We start from the raw sequence: 16,077 nt of genomic DNA on the forward strand, positions 1-16,077 counted from the left end.
TAGCAAGAGGATTCTAAAGCCTATGGTGTTTACTTAGCCATGTTGGCCTCTTCAGGGCAGAAAGTGGGTGGTCTAACATTATTAGCTTCAAGAGGAGCATGAGCATCTATCACCTATCACCCTATAGTTGTAGTGGTTGGTACATGCCTAACTTTGGAGTGAGTGATGCGACGAGACCCCTGGGAAGTCTAGACTGGTCACTGAGAACTCCCGGAGCCTGAGAAGAATTCTGCCTTCAGCACAGCCCGGATGTGCCCCTCCCCACCATCAACAGATATAACAAGGCAATCATTTGGGCAGCTTTCTCCAGGACCACATTCCCTTCTAGTGCCTTATCCATTGGAAGTTGTGGAGAGTGCAAAACTCTCAAGCAGCCCTCCATCCCCGGGAACAACTAGAAAAAGATGGGCTTGTGCTCATTTTTGCTGCATAAAACCAATGACAGCACATCTTGTTAAAGTCACCCAGGAGACTAGATGTGAAACCAGATGTGGCGCCAGCATCTTCAGACCATCCACAGCAGAACAAACTGCTCCACGTGCTTGCTATACCCTGTCAAAATCTACCCTTCCCATCCCGATGGAGCCAGCAGAAGACCCCCAGACGCTGCAGGCTCCTTGAGGGCAGAAACCATGCCTTGTTCATTCTTTACTCCCTCACACTTCCTGGCTCATGGCTGGACACATGATAGATGTTCAGAAAATACTGAAGGAGCTAAATTGAATCCAGCAGCAGGGCTCACCTCGTGTCTGGCTCCGTCCTCTGGTTGAAGAAGATGCTGAAAAACAGGGAAAAGTAACTTCGGCAACTTAGGCATATATAAGAGGTGGCATGCTAGAGATGTCGACGTGGATCTACTTGGGTTGGGGGAGGAGGTTGTTTTCACAGTGCGTTTATAGCCATATAGGAGCCTTCAGGTACAGTGGATCCTTAGTAAGTGGTGACCACAGAGCCAAAGGGCAGAGAGAATTTTGCAGACTCTAGTGCATTTATGGTGTTAAGTTAGCAAAATGAATGTTAGGTTGGCTCACACTTAGAGTGTTTTAACTAAAGCAATCATTTGCATTTGGGAGCACGATCCATTTGGACTGGCTGACTCTGCTGGTCAAATGTATCAAACAACTGCCAGGTCTTTCCTCTAGTCTTTTGTATGAGACTGCCTTGGCTTTCCAGCTGTAAACAAATAAATAAATGAAATTATAATCACTGTACAATCAATGATCATCAATTCATATGCACAGAGAGAATCCAAGAACATGGACCAAAGACGGAAGGTCACGTGAAGATATAGCCTAGGATGTCCCTTAGTATAACATGTGCCCCTGTGAAGCTGGCTGTGCTGGAGGTGCAGGGATGTTTGGCACTGGTGTGTTTTAAGCCCTGCTCCTTTGTGCTGGGAGATCTCTGTGTGTCCTGTGGAAGGAAAAACCCTATGATTGTTGCATGGCCTTAGTGCTTATCTTTTCAAGCCTCAGCTTTGTATGACTAGCTTGCCGTTTCACGAGCAAAGACTTATGACAGCAAGCGAATGTGGCTGACAGTCCCCTTGAGATGCTTCAGGTTAAAGAGCAAGGGAAACAGGTCAGCAGAGTCCAAACTCCCTTAGAAGAATCCACTTAACTCATGACGTTAATTCACAATGTTCTGCCTCCATCCCCACCAGCACACTTGACCATTTCTTCAGAAAATAAGGAAAGGACATACCGAATTCCTTACGAGGGTACTCTGGGGAAGAGTTGCCGCTGGAGCTCCCTGGAGAGAGGACAAAACAGTTAGTACAAATGGCCACTTAAGCCCACACAGCCTCCGAGAGAGTAGGTGGAGCTGGGTCACCCTCCTCTGAGCCTCTGCAGTCGGGGTACTCAGGAGGCTGAGAGGTGTTCTCCAGTGGGCTCCTGATTTAAACATGACCTGCCCTCTGGACGTGCTTGTGGCACTTCCCTCTGGTCACTGAGCTACTTCAGAAGGGCAGGGTTTGAGCAAAAGAGAACAGGAGTCTCCTTTTAGTTTTCACTTCCTCGACCACGTTTACCCTATGTGGTGCTGATGCCGGTTACCTGAATCTGATCAAATCAACATGCTGTTAGCACCAGGGTGTCTCTGGCCTTGTGAAGCCCGTCCTGAATGTGGACCCTGTCAAATGAAGGGGCCAGGCCACATGCAGACTGAGCAGCAGAAAGCACTGTAATGACCCAATTCACCTGGCCTGAATCTGGGATTCCCTTTACCCTCTGCAGCCCTGGGGCTAAGTTATTCACTGAGGTGCCCATCCCCTAATCCTGCTTCTCCATCACTGGTATCCATCTCCACTCACTATTAGGCCCATGAGCCGCCTGACTTGTCTGTTTTCCACTAAAACTGCTTCTGCAGATCACCCGGAACTTCAGTAACCTTAGGAGCAGAACCCAAATGTCTTCCTCTAACCTCCTCCTTCTTGACCCTGAGCACTTTCTTGCTCTCGACTTCAATGGCTCCTAGTCTCCCCATGCACCCCCAAAGACTCTTCCCTCTCCTCTCCTCTTCTTTCTCCATCTTCCCCCAACTTTATCTTTCTATGCTCGCTCCTGCTTTAAAACTCTCTTCCTTGACCAACTCCTTCAGTTTTCCAGAGTCTACTAGCATCTCTTTGTGAATGACTTCAAACTGGGTATCTTGCCAGGGAGCTTCAGGGACTTCTTCCCTGAGCTCAGGTCCTATGTGTCCCGTTGCCTGCTTGGTATCCCCACCTGACAGCCATGCCAGCAGCTGTACTTCAGGATGAAATGACTGAACCCATCCTTGGGGAGACCTCCCTGAGGTTGTTGTACCACCATGAACCCAACCACCAGTGTTTAAAAATCCCAGTCAAATCACTGACTCCTTTTCCTCCCCTTCCCCCAACATTGGATCCGTTGTCAAACCTGTCAGTTCCAGCCGTGCCACACCTTTCACCTCCGGCTCCTCCTGTCTGCTCCCACTGCTGCCACCCTAGTCTCAGACAAGGTTTCCCCTTCCTGGACTATTGATCACCTTTTAACTTGTCACTGTGTTCCACCCCTTCCCTATTCTTCCTGCATGTGGCATCCAGAGTTCTAGTCCTGGATCTCAGATAGGATCGACTCTTTTGCTCAGAATCTCTGTGGCTCCTCACTGTGTGCAGAACAAAGCCCAAACAGCTTGGCCTAGCAGCGAATCTGAGTCTCTCCATCTCTCTTCACATAAGTACCACTGCTGCTAGCTGGGCCCTGGACTCTCCTGTCCGTCTGGAGACAGGCTCCCGCAGCCCAGAGCACCTCATCTCTCCCCCAGGTATGAAGTCTTACACATCACGAAGGCCCAGCTCAGATGTCACCTCCTATGTAGAATCTTCACTTAAGACCCATCTAGAAAAGATAATCCCCTTCTACTTTGCATTATAGTCTTTTATCTGTCATCTTGTCTGTTTGACTCAGAGCTTCTTGAAGACAAGATCCAGGTATGGTTCATTTAAGCACCCATCAAAGCATCCCACACAGTGTTAAACACATGGTAGATATTTGAAATATCAGTTAAAAAGTGACTAAATGGATGAATGGATGAATGAGGGGTAGATAAATCAACAAAATCTCCAAGTAACAAGAGTCCATAAAAGAAATGAAGGCAGAATGGAGAGCAAGGAGAGAGGGCAGACACAGGTGAAGACAGGTGGCTGATGCTTCCATCTTCAAAGAACAAGAGAAGGTACTTGGGGGAGAGAGTAGTTCTCTCTTAAAATCTCTGGGACCAGTACCTTCATATGTTCCATGGCGGGTGATGTGAGTCTTCCTCTCAAAGGTTGAGCCTGGTGAATTGGGCAGAGTGGAGGCAGGTGAAGGAGCCCTCCTGTAACTAGACGTGGAGGCATTGCCTCGTGTGCTTCCACCTACAAGGGGGGAAGGCGTAAACCATCACAGCACCGCAGCAGACTGACCTCCAGTTATACTAACTATATACATGCAGGCTGCCTGTAATAAAAGAGGGCCCTGCGGAGGGGCCAGAGGACTTCAGGAGATGATCTCCATGACCAAAAGGGACCACCACAGCATCCCCATGGCCACTCAGAAATGGGGGGTGGAATAAGTGCTACTGCCCCTCCCCAGTTGACCACTGGAAGGCAGGGAGGTCCTTTATGTCCATGGTCAAAGCGCATGGACACGGAGACGCAGGATTTTTCTTGAGGTCCTGGCACGTAATTGTAGAGCACTGCCAGGACTAGAACGTAACCCGATGTGGACATGTTCCTCGACAGGTAAGGCAGGTGCTCCTCTTGGTCAGCTTAGCTGTTTGTATGTCTTGGGTCTTTCTTTAGTGTCACTCCAAGGCTTTTAAAATGGCTTCACAGGTTGTGTGTGTGTGTGTGCATGTGTGTGCATGTGTGTGTGTCTTTTTCCTGCTTTGTTTTATTTTGTTTCAGCTTGAAAGCTACCGTGAAAGAATGTTTCACTAGGAACAACTGGGCCTGTGTTGGATGCCTGCCCACTGGAAAGTTGCACATGTGGGATCGTATGTCACTAGATTTCCTTAGCACAGTAACACAGTTTCTTTTGTTGTTAATTCAAGTTGTAAGCCCTCAGACGTGCAAACCCTTCTTTAAAAGAGATGGCTTAAAGGGAGTAATTCAGTTGGAAAGGAGTCACCTCCCCAAGAAGACTTCTTTATTATTATAATTTATATTGAGGAACTTTATGAAAATTGATCCCATTTTAATTAAGTAGGCTTCAAATGTGATCACTGAAAAGTCTTACCTTCAATGGGATGTGTGTCCTTTACATAGCTCTTTGGGGGGTTTGGAATGGGTGACTGACAGTTGTAATGGTCCCTCTCCATGCAGGTCCCTCTCCCCTTGTCCACCTGCTCTTCCCCCAGCCCCTCCCACCAGGTGGCACTGACCTGAGCTGATGCAGCCGCTGCTGCCGTGCATCAGGCTCTGTTTCTCCAGCCGGCTCCCTCCACCAAGAGAGCCTGCTTTAGCATAGCCATTGCTGGTCCCTCCTTCTGCAGAAACAAGGAGCAGGTGGCAATGTACAGGTGGAGTTGGTGCAGAGGGTTTCCTCGTTCCCTGCCCCTCAGAAGCCTTCCCTGGCTTCTCATCCACAGCCCTCTTGGTTTGGGGTCCCTTCCCCTTGAGACCTGAACAGCATGGTACAGGCTGCCATGCTCTTGTTTTGTTTGTTTTTGATACAAAAGTCAAGAGCAAATATTCTATCTGATTTGAAAAATAAGTCTTCTGGGTGAAGCATAGCAAGTTGCTGATTAGGAAAACAAATATTAGAAAAGTCAGTGAGAGATAAAAAGCTCCTTGAGGCCAGGGCCTGGGCTGGGCTTGCTTTTTTTCCCTCATGTCTGGTCAGGGCCCCAGACATGGCAACCACTGGACGTGTCACTGAGATCAGGGACAGCTCCGTGCTGCTGGTGTTCCACCTGGTAGCACACCCTGCTCCAACCTCGTGGGCTGCTGGGTGGGGTCTCCCCACTCCCTGCACTAAGCCAGGCTTCCTGGGGTGCAGGGCTAGTGGGAGGGCTCAGATCTCCATGAAAAAATCCACTACCCTAAGGACTTCCTGAGAAAAAAGTGGATTCCAACAGAAGCCTGACTGTGGTTCCCTCCTCCCACCCCGTGCTCAGGCTGAATAAGATTTCTGGTATTTTAGTGTCCAGATCAGGCCAATCTATAGAGACAGAAAGTAGATTTGTGGTTTTCAGGGGCTGGGGAGAGGGGAGGGAGAATGAGGAGTGACTGCTAATGGCCATGGAGGGTTTTATTTTTTTAATCATGGAAATGTTCTAAAATTAGATTGTTGCAAAGAGGCTGCACAACTCTGTAAGCACATCAACAACCACTGAATTATACACTTCAAACTGGTGGATTCTGTGGTATATAAATGTCAACACAGCTGTTAAACAAAAGATTTCAGATATTTTGGATTTGCTCAACTAGAGAGTGAGCTCCCAAGGAAAAGGTTACATGTGGAGCCCTTCACACGGGCCTCACTGAGAGCAAGCTCTCTAGACAGTCACTTACTTGGTGGTAAGGACGTAAGTCTTGTAGTTACTGTTTCCGTGATAACTAGAAAAAGACAAAGAAAAGATGAGATCTTAAGTAACGCACTGAGATCCTTGAAATACCAAAGGGATTTGGAACCAAAAGCAGTTAGTTACCTACTGATTTGAAAAGTGAGTTGTCTTGGCATTAATGTATCTTATATAACAATGAGATCTAGTCCAGGCCTGGGTTTGTCTTTGAAGGAAGACCAGGCCCTCAAAGTCACTCTCTTTCTCTGTACTCTCCCTTCTAAAGTGTCACCCACTCCAGCTGGGGCCAAAGCATCATCCTGGCTGATTTCACTATTATATAGATAATTACCTTGAACTTTATGAATTTGTGGATGTCTCAAGGACATCATAATTCATTCTGAAATCTTCAGGGTCACCCTTGAGTGTGAGGAGGTGAAGGAAAGAAGGGGGTGGGTAAGTGACATTTGGTTCATGGATAGATGAACATCCAAGACAGATTTGAAGAACCAGTCTCTTTGCCCCACCCCTCCCCCAAACTAAATTGTTTCTCTAGACTCCAAGTGATGGTTAGTCTATAGAGTTCATAAAAGCTTCCAGTTAGAAGACCTCTTGCCTTCTTGAATCACTCTCTCCTGCACAGCAGCGTGGGAAGGTAGGTAGATTCCCCAAACCATAACCAGGCCAATTTTGTGCTCCGACTGTGACCATCACCCACTACCTCCCTCTGGGTTGAACATAAAGTAACATCTACCTAGCTGAGGTCGCTGGTCTTTGAAAGTATACTTCTTGTGCACATGTGTGTGCATATGTGTGCTGTGCATGTGCATATGGTTGGTAAAAGGAGATAAGGATGCAAGAAGATGGTGCAGAATCACTTTGTGCTGCTGGCCACAGCTCCATCCCATACCAGTCTCACCGCCCCCACCCCTCGCCCTTGCCTTCTTCACCCAGCATTTTCCTGTGCATTTGGTTGTCCTAGCAGGAACTGGGGTTACAAATGCAGCAGAAGCCGCATTCCATGCATAAAAGGAAATGGTTTTTCAGACTAAAATGGCGGCTTGATTTGAATAACATTCCTTGAGCTTTCACTAAACTTTTCATTGTGTGGACCTCTGGGATTCTGTGACATATAAAAATAAATTATTTCTTAACCTAAAGTTCCAAGTCCGTGGAGCCAGAGATTTTTTTTTTATTGGAGATATATGAAAGTCACAGGATAAGTGAATGAGTTAGAGCTGCTAAGGGGACAGTTTAAATGTCTTTGAATTTATCATTTGGGCAGTTTCACAAAAGAAATGTGTCTGTTTTCAATTTTCAGTGTAGATTACAACTGTGACACAACTGTGATTAAAATTTTGTCCCTGCAATAATGGAGATATTATTCTTTTGGACTTCTGTTTCCCTGTATCCCTAAATAAGGACATGGTTAAATAAACTATGGCAAATTCATTCAACAGAATATTATGAAACCATTAAAAATGTCGGTTTAAAAAACTACACATCAAAATAGCTATTTTCATCTTTGCAGAAAAAGAACACATTTTGATTATAAGTGTGTTAGCATTAAAATCAACAAAAGGCATCTCATAGGAGGAAATAAAGTCTATTTAGGAATACATTTAAAATGATACAGTGAAAAATAAGCACAAAAAAAAAATCCAAGAGAAAAACTAAAAACAAAAACATAAGAAACAGGAAAAAAAAAAAGATACAGTGGTTGTGGTGGAATTAGGAATAAATTATTTACTCTTTCCAAATTTTTTATTACTTTTATAATGACATATATATCACGTTCTTACTTCTTTCAGTGACTTCAGTGCCATCTCGTTTGTTTTTCTTGGTTACATCCATACCATAGCCACCTACGGAAAAAGCCAGAAATCGTGACTAGCCATGACTATTACCATCACTTCTTATAAGTATAGGTCCCTACTATTCAAGCTGAGAGCCAAAACTTGATTCTTAGAATTCAAGGTGTAATTCTTTCCTGTGCATATTTTTTTTTAACAGAAGTCATTCCCAGTTCTTGTATCAGATAAGGGAGTACTATAATAGTTCCACCTTGGATTCTATTCCTTTATACTGGGATCTTGGGATCTTCCCCTTTCCCCCCCACCCACCCCCCAGGATCTAACTGATCAGGCTGCCCTCTACTGAACATGGAAAGTCTTACATAGAAGATCTGGTTCCTTGACCCTTGACTATAAAACCTCCATTCTTTGCTGAAGTAACACATAATTGAAGGATATCTGTCAAAGCACTCAGCACTTTCAACTAATTCATTTTGATGTATCCCATAATGTTCAGTGTTCTGTATGGGGCTCTGTGAATAAAAGACATTCAGGCTTCATCATTTAGAGTTCAGATGTGAGAATGATGGTTGATGGATTGAAATCATGATAAAAATCATGGTAATGGTTCTGTTTGTGTGGAACTTGACACTTTTTACAATAGGAAACTTTCTCTTCATAACAAGCAAGCCCCACTATCCTTATTTGCAGACATAACTAGAAAAATATATGAAGAAAATCAGTGTAAAATCTATTGGAATATGTAGGAAAATACCTATTTGTACATGTCACCTATGTTCTCCCTTCACTCTTACTCTGTTCTGGACAGGAAAGTCATTGTGATCCTGTCCACTGTGTCCTGAAGTGTGGACAGAATGAGGCAAGGCTGACACAAGGGGTGGGGCTGTGCTGGGGAGGGCCTGTAGGCTTTAAACACGCAGGACACCACAGCAAGGATCCCTGTCCCAACTGGGTGCTTTTGGCTGTAGTTTCCTGTCTCAGGCTTTGCAAGGACTTGAAATCTGGCTTTCCCCATGGCTCTCTTCTCCCAGCCCCTCAACCTTCCCTTCCTCCTAGTTTCTCTTTGGATGCAGTTTAAACTGGATTCTAAAATTCTGGGGCAAGCCACATCTGCCCATTGCACCCCTTTCTGGAAGAACTCTCCTTTCTGTCTTTTTCTCCTGCCTGGTGGCTTTAGGGTCTACTTATCTGTTAGGTACAACGGGCAGAGTGCCTAGTCCCATTTTATTTTTAAGGGCCTACAAAAGTATTTTAAGTTTTTTTTTTTAAAATCAGAAGGAAAAGTGAACACAACCCAACCTGGATTATAGTCTTTCAATGAAGTTATAAAATAAAATTTAAAAAAATGTTTTAATGAAGGAAGGGCATCCACAAAGGCAAAAGTGTCTAGGGCCCACCAAAGTCCTAATGCAGCCCTGGGTGACATTCCTGCTGAAAACCAAGACCACATGAGACCAGCTGGTCAACTACCAGGTGAAATCCAACAAGATAGCTCCAGGGCCTAGTCAAATGTGCCATCTTCTTGCTCATCAGTTTCTTAAATGCAGCTCTAGGCAAGGAATGAGGCATCATGGAAAAATTTCTGGCTGGATCTGAGAAGACACAGAAGGTCTTTGCAGGTATGTTTCCCAGACCCGAAGAGAACGGACACGCTCCATAAAGAATTCAACAATGGAGTCCAGCCTCATTAGAACGGCAAACCTGGCCCGTGACTGTGTCTGCATTCCACCTATTACCTGTATGACTTATGTCATGCCAACCTACGTACAGCCTGACACCCTCTTTGAAATCTTTGAAATCCTTTGTTTGAGCATTAATAGCCTTTGGTACCTCTGAAGCCCCTCTCTGCGTTTTTTTGTTTTGTTTTGTTTTGTTTTAAGTTCATTAGCTGTGAACCAAGAGACATTTTGGAGATTCAATGTTCAAATGCACCTGGCTGCCAGTGGGGAGCCACCTAGGATGACACCTGAATTGTTATCCTGAAAAGAACTGTTTATAAAAATCCCCGGAAATATTTACTTCCCACAACTTATTGCTCATTTTGATCTTTTAATGAAAGTTGCTGCTGGCAGCTATAAACTTGGGATTGGCTGGGTTAATTCCACTTGCAGCCATCAAGGCAGACAGATGATAGCTTCGTTTGGTACAGCCTCAGCGTCTAGGCGGCAAACCTGGCAAGTGGTTTCTTGTTCTTTCTGTATCCAGAAAAATAACAGACATTTCCAGGCATTTCCATCTTTTTCTTAAGTCCCAGTGATGAAGCCTCAAGATCTACAGCAAAAAGCCAAGGGTTCCCTAACACTCAGAAGGCATGTGGAGGCAGCTTGCTGAGAAATCAGATGCCCTCTCCAAGGCCTGGGGGCTTCTCACTGGCAGGTGCTTCGGGTTAGAAAAAGAGCCCTAGGTGGGTGCAGGTAGATGGGTTCTTGTTTCTTTCTGAACCTGGAGCCCCTAAATGGCTGTGGCCTTACAGAATGATTTCTTGGGGCTGAAATACATAGGACGGAGCTCTGCTGACTTTGCCAAAGCTCTTTCTCAGACTGATAGTCTGAAATGGCAGGGATGTGCTGGGAGGTGGGTTCCTTTAAACCAATGCTAAGAGGGAACTTTCTGTGAGTTATTAAATGGAAAGTGGTGAGCTGAGGCACAAACCTGGATGTGGACCATCCCATGGGGCCCACAGTATTCCCGTAGGATTTCCCCTTTAAATATTTTAAGTGCCGATAGCTTTTTAAAAGTGTAATGTAAGGGAAAGTTACATGCCCAGGCACGTGCCCGAGCCTACCTCTCCCAGCAGCGTTCACCTGTACTCCCTCCTCCGAAAGCACTACTTAATGGAAGCATGGTCAAGCAGCAGAATTTTAAACTTCTTGGTTGTTTGGGTCACTTTAAAGCTAAGGATGAGCAGGTCATTCAAGTGCTCAATTCCAAAATTATGCTTATCTCCATCCACAGTTCAAAGGGGCTGCTTCATGGGTATTTCATAGTTAATGTTTTTTTTTTTGAAATGATCCTGTGTCATTTTCTTATGTAAGAAAACACAATTCAAAATATTTTTCTACTTTTATGAGGTTTCTTTTTTCTCTTTCCCCCCTCATTTAAATGATTTTATATCCACCCAAAACTATTTTGATGATGATGGTGTGTAACCCATGCACAAACAAGGACAAACTGCTGATACCAATAATAAACCACCTCACTGACCTTTTGATTATAACAACTCATGAAGTACTTGGCCTTTGACACAAAAAAGAGAATGGAGAAGCTAAGTGTTTTTCTATTTTCTATTTTTAGGAATAAATGTCCCTATATTCTGCTAAAGAATCACAGGTATTTTTTCAGCTCCTGTTTTTCCCAATCTCTGTATGCTCTACATTTTAAAACAAAACAAAAACTAAAATAACCAAAGTGTGAGAAAACCACCCACTAGTTATTGATCTCTTAACACAGGAGGGCCAAGCCATCTGGGAGGCGGGAACACCAACGCCCTAGGGTTGACTGTCTCACAGGTTCTGTCTCTATGCCCCTCCAGTGATGGGCTCGCCAGCTTTTTGCATTTGGCATACTTGATTTTCCTAACTGTAGGGGGTGGGGAGCTTGGGCTCCAGCTTTGTGATTATACCACTTGTTTACAGCCATGTTTAGTTCAATCCTATTGCTGCTAACAATGGCAAACGAGCCAAACCACGCAGACGCAGGCTTCTCTTGGCATAACTGAATGTGGTTAGTTCTTAGGTCAGATCAGTTTCACCAACCTGAGTTTCAATCCCAGCCTTTGGCAGGACTTCTTGCTTTAACTGTCCCCATGTAAATTCTAATCAGATTTGGGTGGGTGTTTCAGAGGGGCTGAGAGTAAAGCAGGCCCCCTCTGATCCTCGGAAGGGCTCCATCAGGGGCTGGACATCTGTTTCGGTTTAGCTCTGACTTGGATCTGTGCCCTAGCTCTACAAGAGAGCATATGGGGATAGAGACAATTCTGCTTTCCAAATGAATTTCTTTTAAAAAATCCCATTACATTTTATGGACAGAACAAATCCAACTATGAGGCTACAGACTAACCGCTTCTCAAAAGAAGTGAGGTGCCAAAGACTTTGCCTACACTTCAGAAAGTAAAGTGGTAATTTGTCAGTTAGCAGTTAATGTAGTCCAGTGAGATAACTAAGCTGGTAATTCTCACCCCAAAATGATTTTTTCTTGTGGGGGGGTCCAAATTGGCCAGCAAAAGTTTGACAGAATTTTCTTTCTTTTTCTCTGGTTCCCAGTTTGACTCCAGGAAGTTCCTGGATTAGTTTTATGATTTCAAGTAGTTTACTTTAGATTAGGGGAAATAATTGTAGAGTGTGATACACAGCAATGTCCACCCAGCCCCTTGAGCTTAATCAGACCTTGCACAGACGCCCCGGCAGCACATTGGTTCTTAGTGCTCAGGGGCTGCTTCTAGAAGCCCCCACTCACCTACACTTTAACTTCACCTCTGAGCTGTTCTCTGCTGTCAAGGGCAGAGAGGGAAAGAGAAAGAGAGAGAGGGAGGTAGGGAGAGACAGAGAAACTGAGATTAAGAGAGAAAGAATTATAAATTCTAAATAAACATATTCTAAATAAAACAACTTAACACAAGTCATTTCAAAAAACTGACAACAATACCAAAAAGAAAAGAAAAGGAAAGAAAAGAAAAGAAAAGAAAAGAAAAGAAAAGAAAAGAAAAGGAAAGAAAAGGAAAGAAAAGAAAAGAAAAGAAAAGAAAAGGAAAGAAAAGGAAAGAAAAGAAAAGAAAAGAAAAAAAGTTGGCCAGTGGAGTCCTCTTTATCTTAACTGGCCTTTTCTTCTTTTTTTCCACTGATAAAACTTTCTCGTTCCTTTAAAAAATCTACCCTAAGCAGAACACAGAAGCCAAAGAAACAATTTCTGATCAATTAATGACTTCAACCAGAACACTGGAAACCACACAACATCATCTTATATTCTCTGACAAACATTTAAGTTCTCAGAGGCAAACTTCAAATTAAAATCTCATAAAAAGAGAAAAAGGTAAAATTCCACCTGTTACTTACTTAGTTTGAGATGTTGAAGGGAACTGGAAACAGCTTTGAATAAATGCCCCCTCTCTCTTTCTTCCTCTGACGCTTTCTTCTAGACGTTTGCCGTTTCCACTTTTTTTTATCCAGACCCAGCCAAGGTGTGTTAGGGCTGAGTGATCTTTCAAAAATGTTCACTTCTTCTCTCCCTCTTGTTTCTTTCAGTTCTTTGCTTCCCAACAAGTCCTGACAAAGGTGTGTCGGGGTTTACCGCGTGACTCCACCCTTCCAATTATCTGACACTTGCTGGATTAAAAAAAAAAATCTGCCTCCAGGAATCAAACTTTGCAGGAGGCAGAAAGTTTCTCCAGTTTAAGTAGGTTAACCATTTATGGGCCATGGGGTAAAGGGAACAAAGGTTCAGCATAAAGGAAATATAACATTTTGTTACTTCTCCTTACCTTCTATGCCAGAGAACTGTCACAACTTGGTATTCCCCTCCCTTGCTGGCATGAGAATAAGTCAAAATCCCGACGTGCATGACTCATGGTTTAGCCAGGCATACGGGGGGCCTGTGGTCAAGGTCCAAGCCCGAACCCTATAAAAACAGTGATGTTGACAGGATTTATATTCAAGACCTGTTTCCCCTATATATATCTTTTCCCTCTTTCTCCCATTCTGACCCCACCCAGGTCAAGCCTACCTGGAGGAAACAGTGGGTGAACTAATTCAGAGTAAGATGTTAATGACTGAAAATGTGGAGCAAATTGGGGGGTTCATTTTTTAAAAGAGGTAACCAGGAATAGTAATGCTCATTCCAAAGAGTGATGTGAGTAATTTTAGGCATTTAGCCACCTAATAATGGAGAAAGATATTGCTGGGGGGAGGGTTAAGGACCTTCTTGCCTCTCAAATTAGCACCCATAGAGTCTCCACACAACAAAGACATATGTGGACTCCCAGAGGCCCTATAACACCATGTACATTCCATGGGGCCATTAGACTTTTCTAGAGCACTAATTTGCACCAATCTAGATAGTGCTCGTGAATCCTGGAAAGCATCTGGATCTCTAGGACCCATAAAGACTAACTTAAGATTCTTGGTGTTGGTAATGTGGGAAGTCTGACCCTGGAACTCACTCAGGTGGTTCTCTGGAGCCATAGCATCTTCTCGGGACCCAATGCCAGGATTGGATTCCCAGTTCTGAGGCACCATTCCAAGATCCCTGGAAGGGAGCTGTGGGATTCCTGTAGCATAGCGCCCAGGCTTGTCTGTACCTTGCTATTGTGGGCACTCACTGCACAGAAAGGTAGCAGACCACTAAGCACCTCCTGTGGGGTTCTCACTCCTAAGCTCCCAATATTTCTGCATTGAAGTCACAATTGCAGAACCCTTTCATTAGTCTGGAAGGTGACACTCTTGAGTTCTTGTTTTCAGGGATGTTCTTACACTCAACATGTCTGCTTGTCAACCTCACAGAAGAGCACTGAAGAATCTGAAAGATAGAGAGCTTTTAGCATGAAACTGACATGACCCTGCCCCATTCACTCACTTATTCATTAATTCATGAATTAAACAAAGAAGTATTGGCTCTTGCTTGAAATCAGACACTCAACTGAGAATTCAGTAGTGAAATACAGACATATTCTCAGTCCTTAAGGAGTTCAGAGTAGAATGGAGAAAGATAGGCTTTAAACGATGTATTTGTCTACTAGGGCTGCCATAACAAAAATAACAAAATACTGCTGGCTTTGTTAAAACAAAACAAGCCCAAAATGGAGTCATTTGCCCCCAGCAACAGCAAACTGAGACTGAATTGCAGTTTCAACCTCTTCCAGGAATGGAACCTTGAAACAGACAATCTGAAATTTTCTGATCAGTACTTAGTGAGGTATATATATACTACATAAGACCCCTGCCGATCCCTTCTCCCGAGAAATGATGACCTTGCTTGAAACAATTCTTTCTTTCCTTTTGCAAATAGCATTCTTGCCCCATCCTCCTCCTGCCTGTAAAAAATCTTCCATTCTGTACAGCCCCCAGGAGAGCCCTTCTATCTATTGGATGGGATGCTGCCTGATTCATGAATCATTGCATAAAGCCAATTAGGCCTTCAAATTTACTTCATCAAACTTTATTCTTTTTAACAGATTTGTGGCAGCAGTGGGATCCAAAGTAAACTTCTGATGACTTTGAGGGACAACAAGAGACACAGGCGTGGAAACCTGTGAACGATTTTGAGTTCACTGTCTTGTCATTTTTGAGGGTTGTTGGTGGGTTCCTCTCTGTTGGGCTCTGTTCTTTTTTTGCATTCACGCTCCTGATCTAACAGGCTTTCCTCTATAGGACAGGTCAGCTTGAGCTTGTAGATGATTCTACCCAGAGTGCAACTGAACTGGCAGATGGTTCTTCCTGGAGCCCAGCCCCTAACCTTTCAGACCACAGTTTTGTGGGTATAAAGCCCCGCCCTTCCCTCTGTCCCTGAATTCCACATTGGACACTGCTGACAGTTTGGTCTGCAGGTCTCTGTTTGTTTGGAATCCTCCCCCAGGTTCCATGTTGGGACTTGCTGCTGGCAGCCAGAGCTCTTCATTTGTGGAACCATACCACAGTCCTCATTCCTTGGGATTTGCTGGTGCAATCCTTCCCCCACTCCAAGGTTCTGTGGGAACTGGTGGCGGAGCACACAGGGCCTTCTTGTGGCCAGGACACAGTAACATCTCTTAGTTACTGCCAGTACATCAAGGTGTACATGTTTGTCTTGTTTTGTGCGGATAAAGGCTGTTGCTAAGTGAGTACCTGGGAAACCAAAAAAGAATCCCCAGCCCTGTGGGGTTTTGTCCCCAGATCCCATATTGGGACCTGCTGGTAGCAGCTGTAGTTCCCCATTTATTTGGAATCATTCTGCAGCCCTTTCTCTACTCCCCAGATTACTGCTGTGGCTCAAGACACCCAAAGGCTTAGCTAAAAGCCATGGGATCCTTTCTATCCAAACAGTTGAGTGTGGAAGGTGGCACATTTGCTTATTTTTTGTTTAACAGCTGCAGTCCCAGAAGTTGAAGATCTCTCACAAGGTGGCAAGATTTTACTAAAAACAATCCAGAATTATAATGGCCATTATGAGGAACATTCCAAATAGATAAGATCATTTAAAAAGTGCACTGGAAAGCAAGCACTCCCAAATCAAACAGAAAGGAGTACCTATTTTAATTAGCATGCTGAAGGCTCAGAAAGGTTTT

General features: G+C 44.3%; 1 protein-coding gene across 1 annotated transcript in view; it reads right to left on the reverse strand.

Moving 5' to 3' along the window:
• COL17A1 (collagen type XVII alpha 1 chain) overlaps nt 1-13,088 on the reverse strand; it is a 49,031-nt gene extending 35,943 nt beyond the window's left edge. Inside the window, exons 1-7 of the mRNA XM_031682658.2 lie at nt 12,875-13,088; nt 7,812-7,874; nt 6,020-6,064; nt 4,888-4,992; nt 3,749-3,880; nt 1,705-1,752; nt 743-778 (exon numbers count right to left, since the gene is read on the reverse strand). Coding sequence (XP_031538518.1) covers nt 743-778; nt 1,705-1,752; nt 3,749-3,880; nt 4,888-4,992; nt 6,020-6,064; nt 7,812-7,863 — 418 coding nt within the window. The 5' untranslated portion in view covers nt 7,864-7,874; nt 12,875-13,088. The remainder of the gene's footprint in view (nt 1-742; nt 779-1,704; nt 1,753-3,748; nt 3,881-4,887; nt 4,993-6,019; nt 6,065-7,811; nt 7,875-12,874) is intronic.
• Nucleotides 13,089-16,077: the final 2,989 nt, after the last annotated feature.

Source organism: Vicugna pacos, chromosome 11, assembly GCF_048564905.1.
Source record: "Vicugna pacos chromosome 11, VicPac4, whole genome shotgun sequence".
NCBI lineage: Eukaryota > Metazoa > Chordata > Mammalia > Artiodactyla > Camelidae > Vicugna > Vicugna pacos.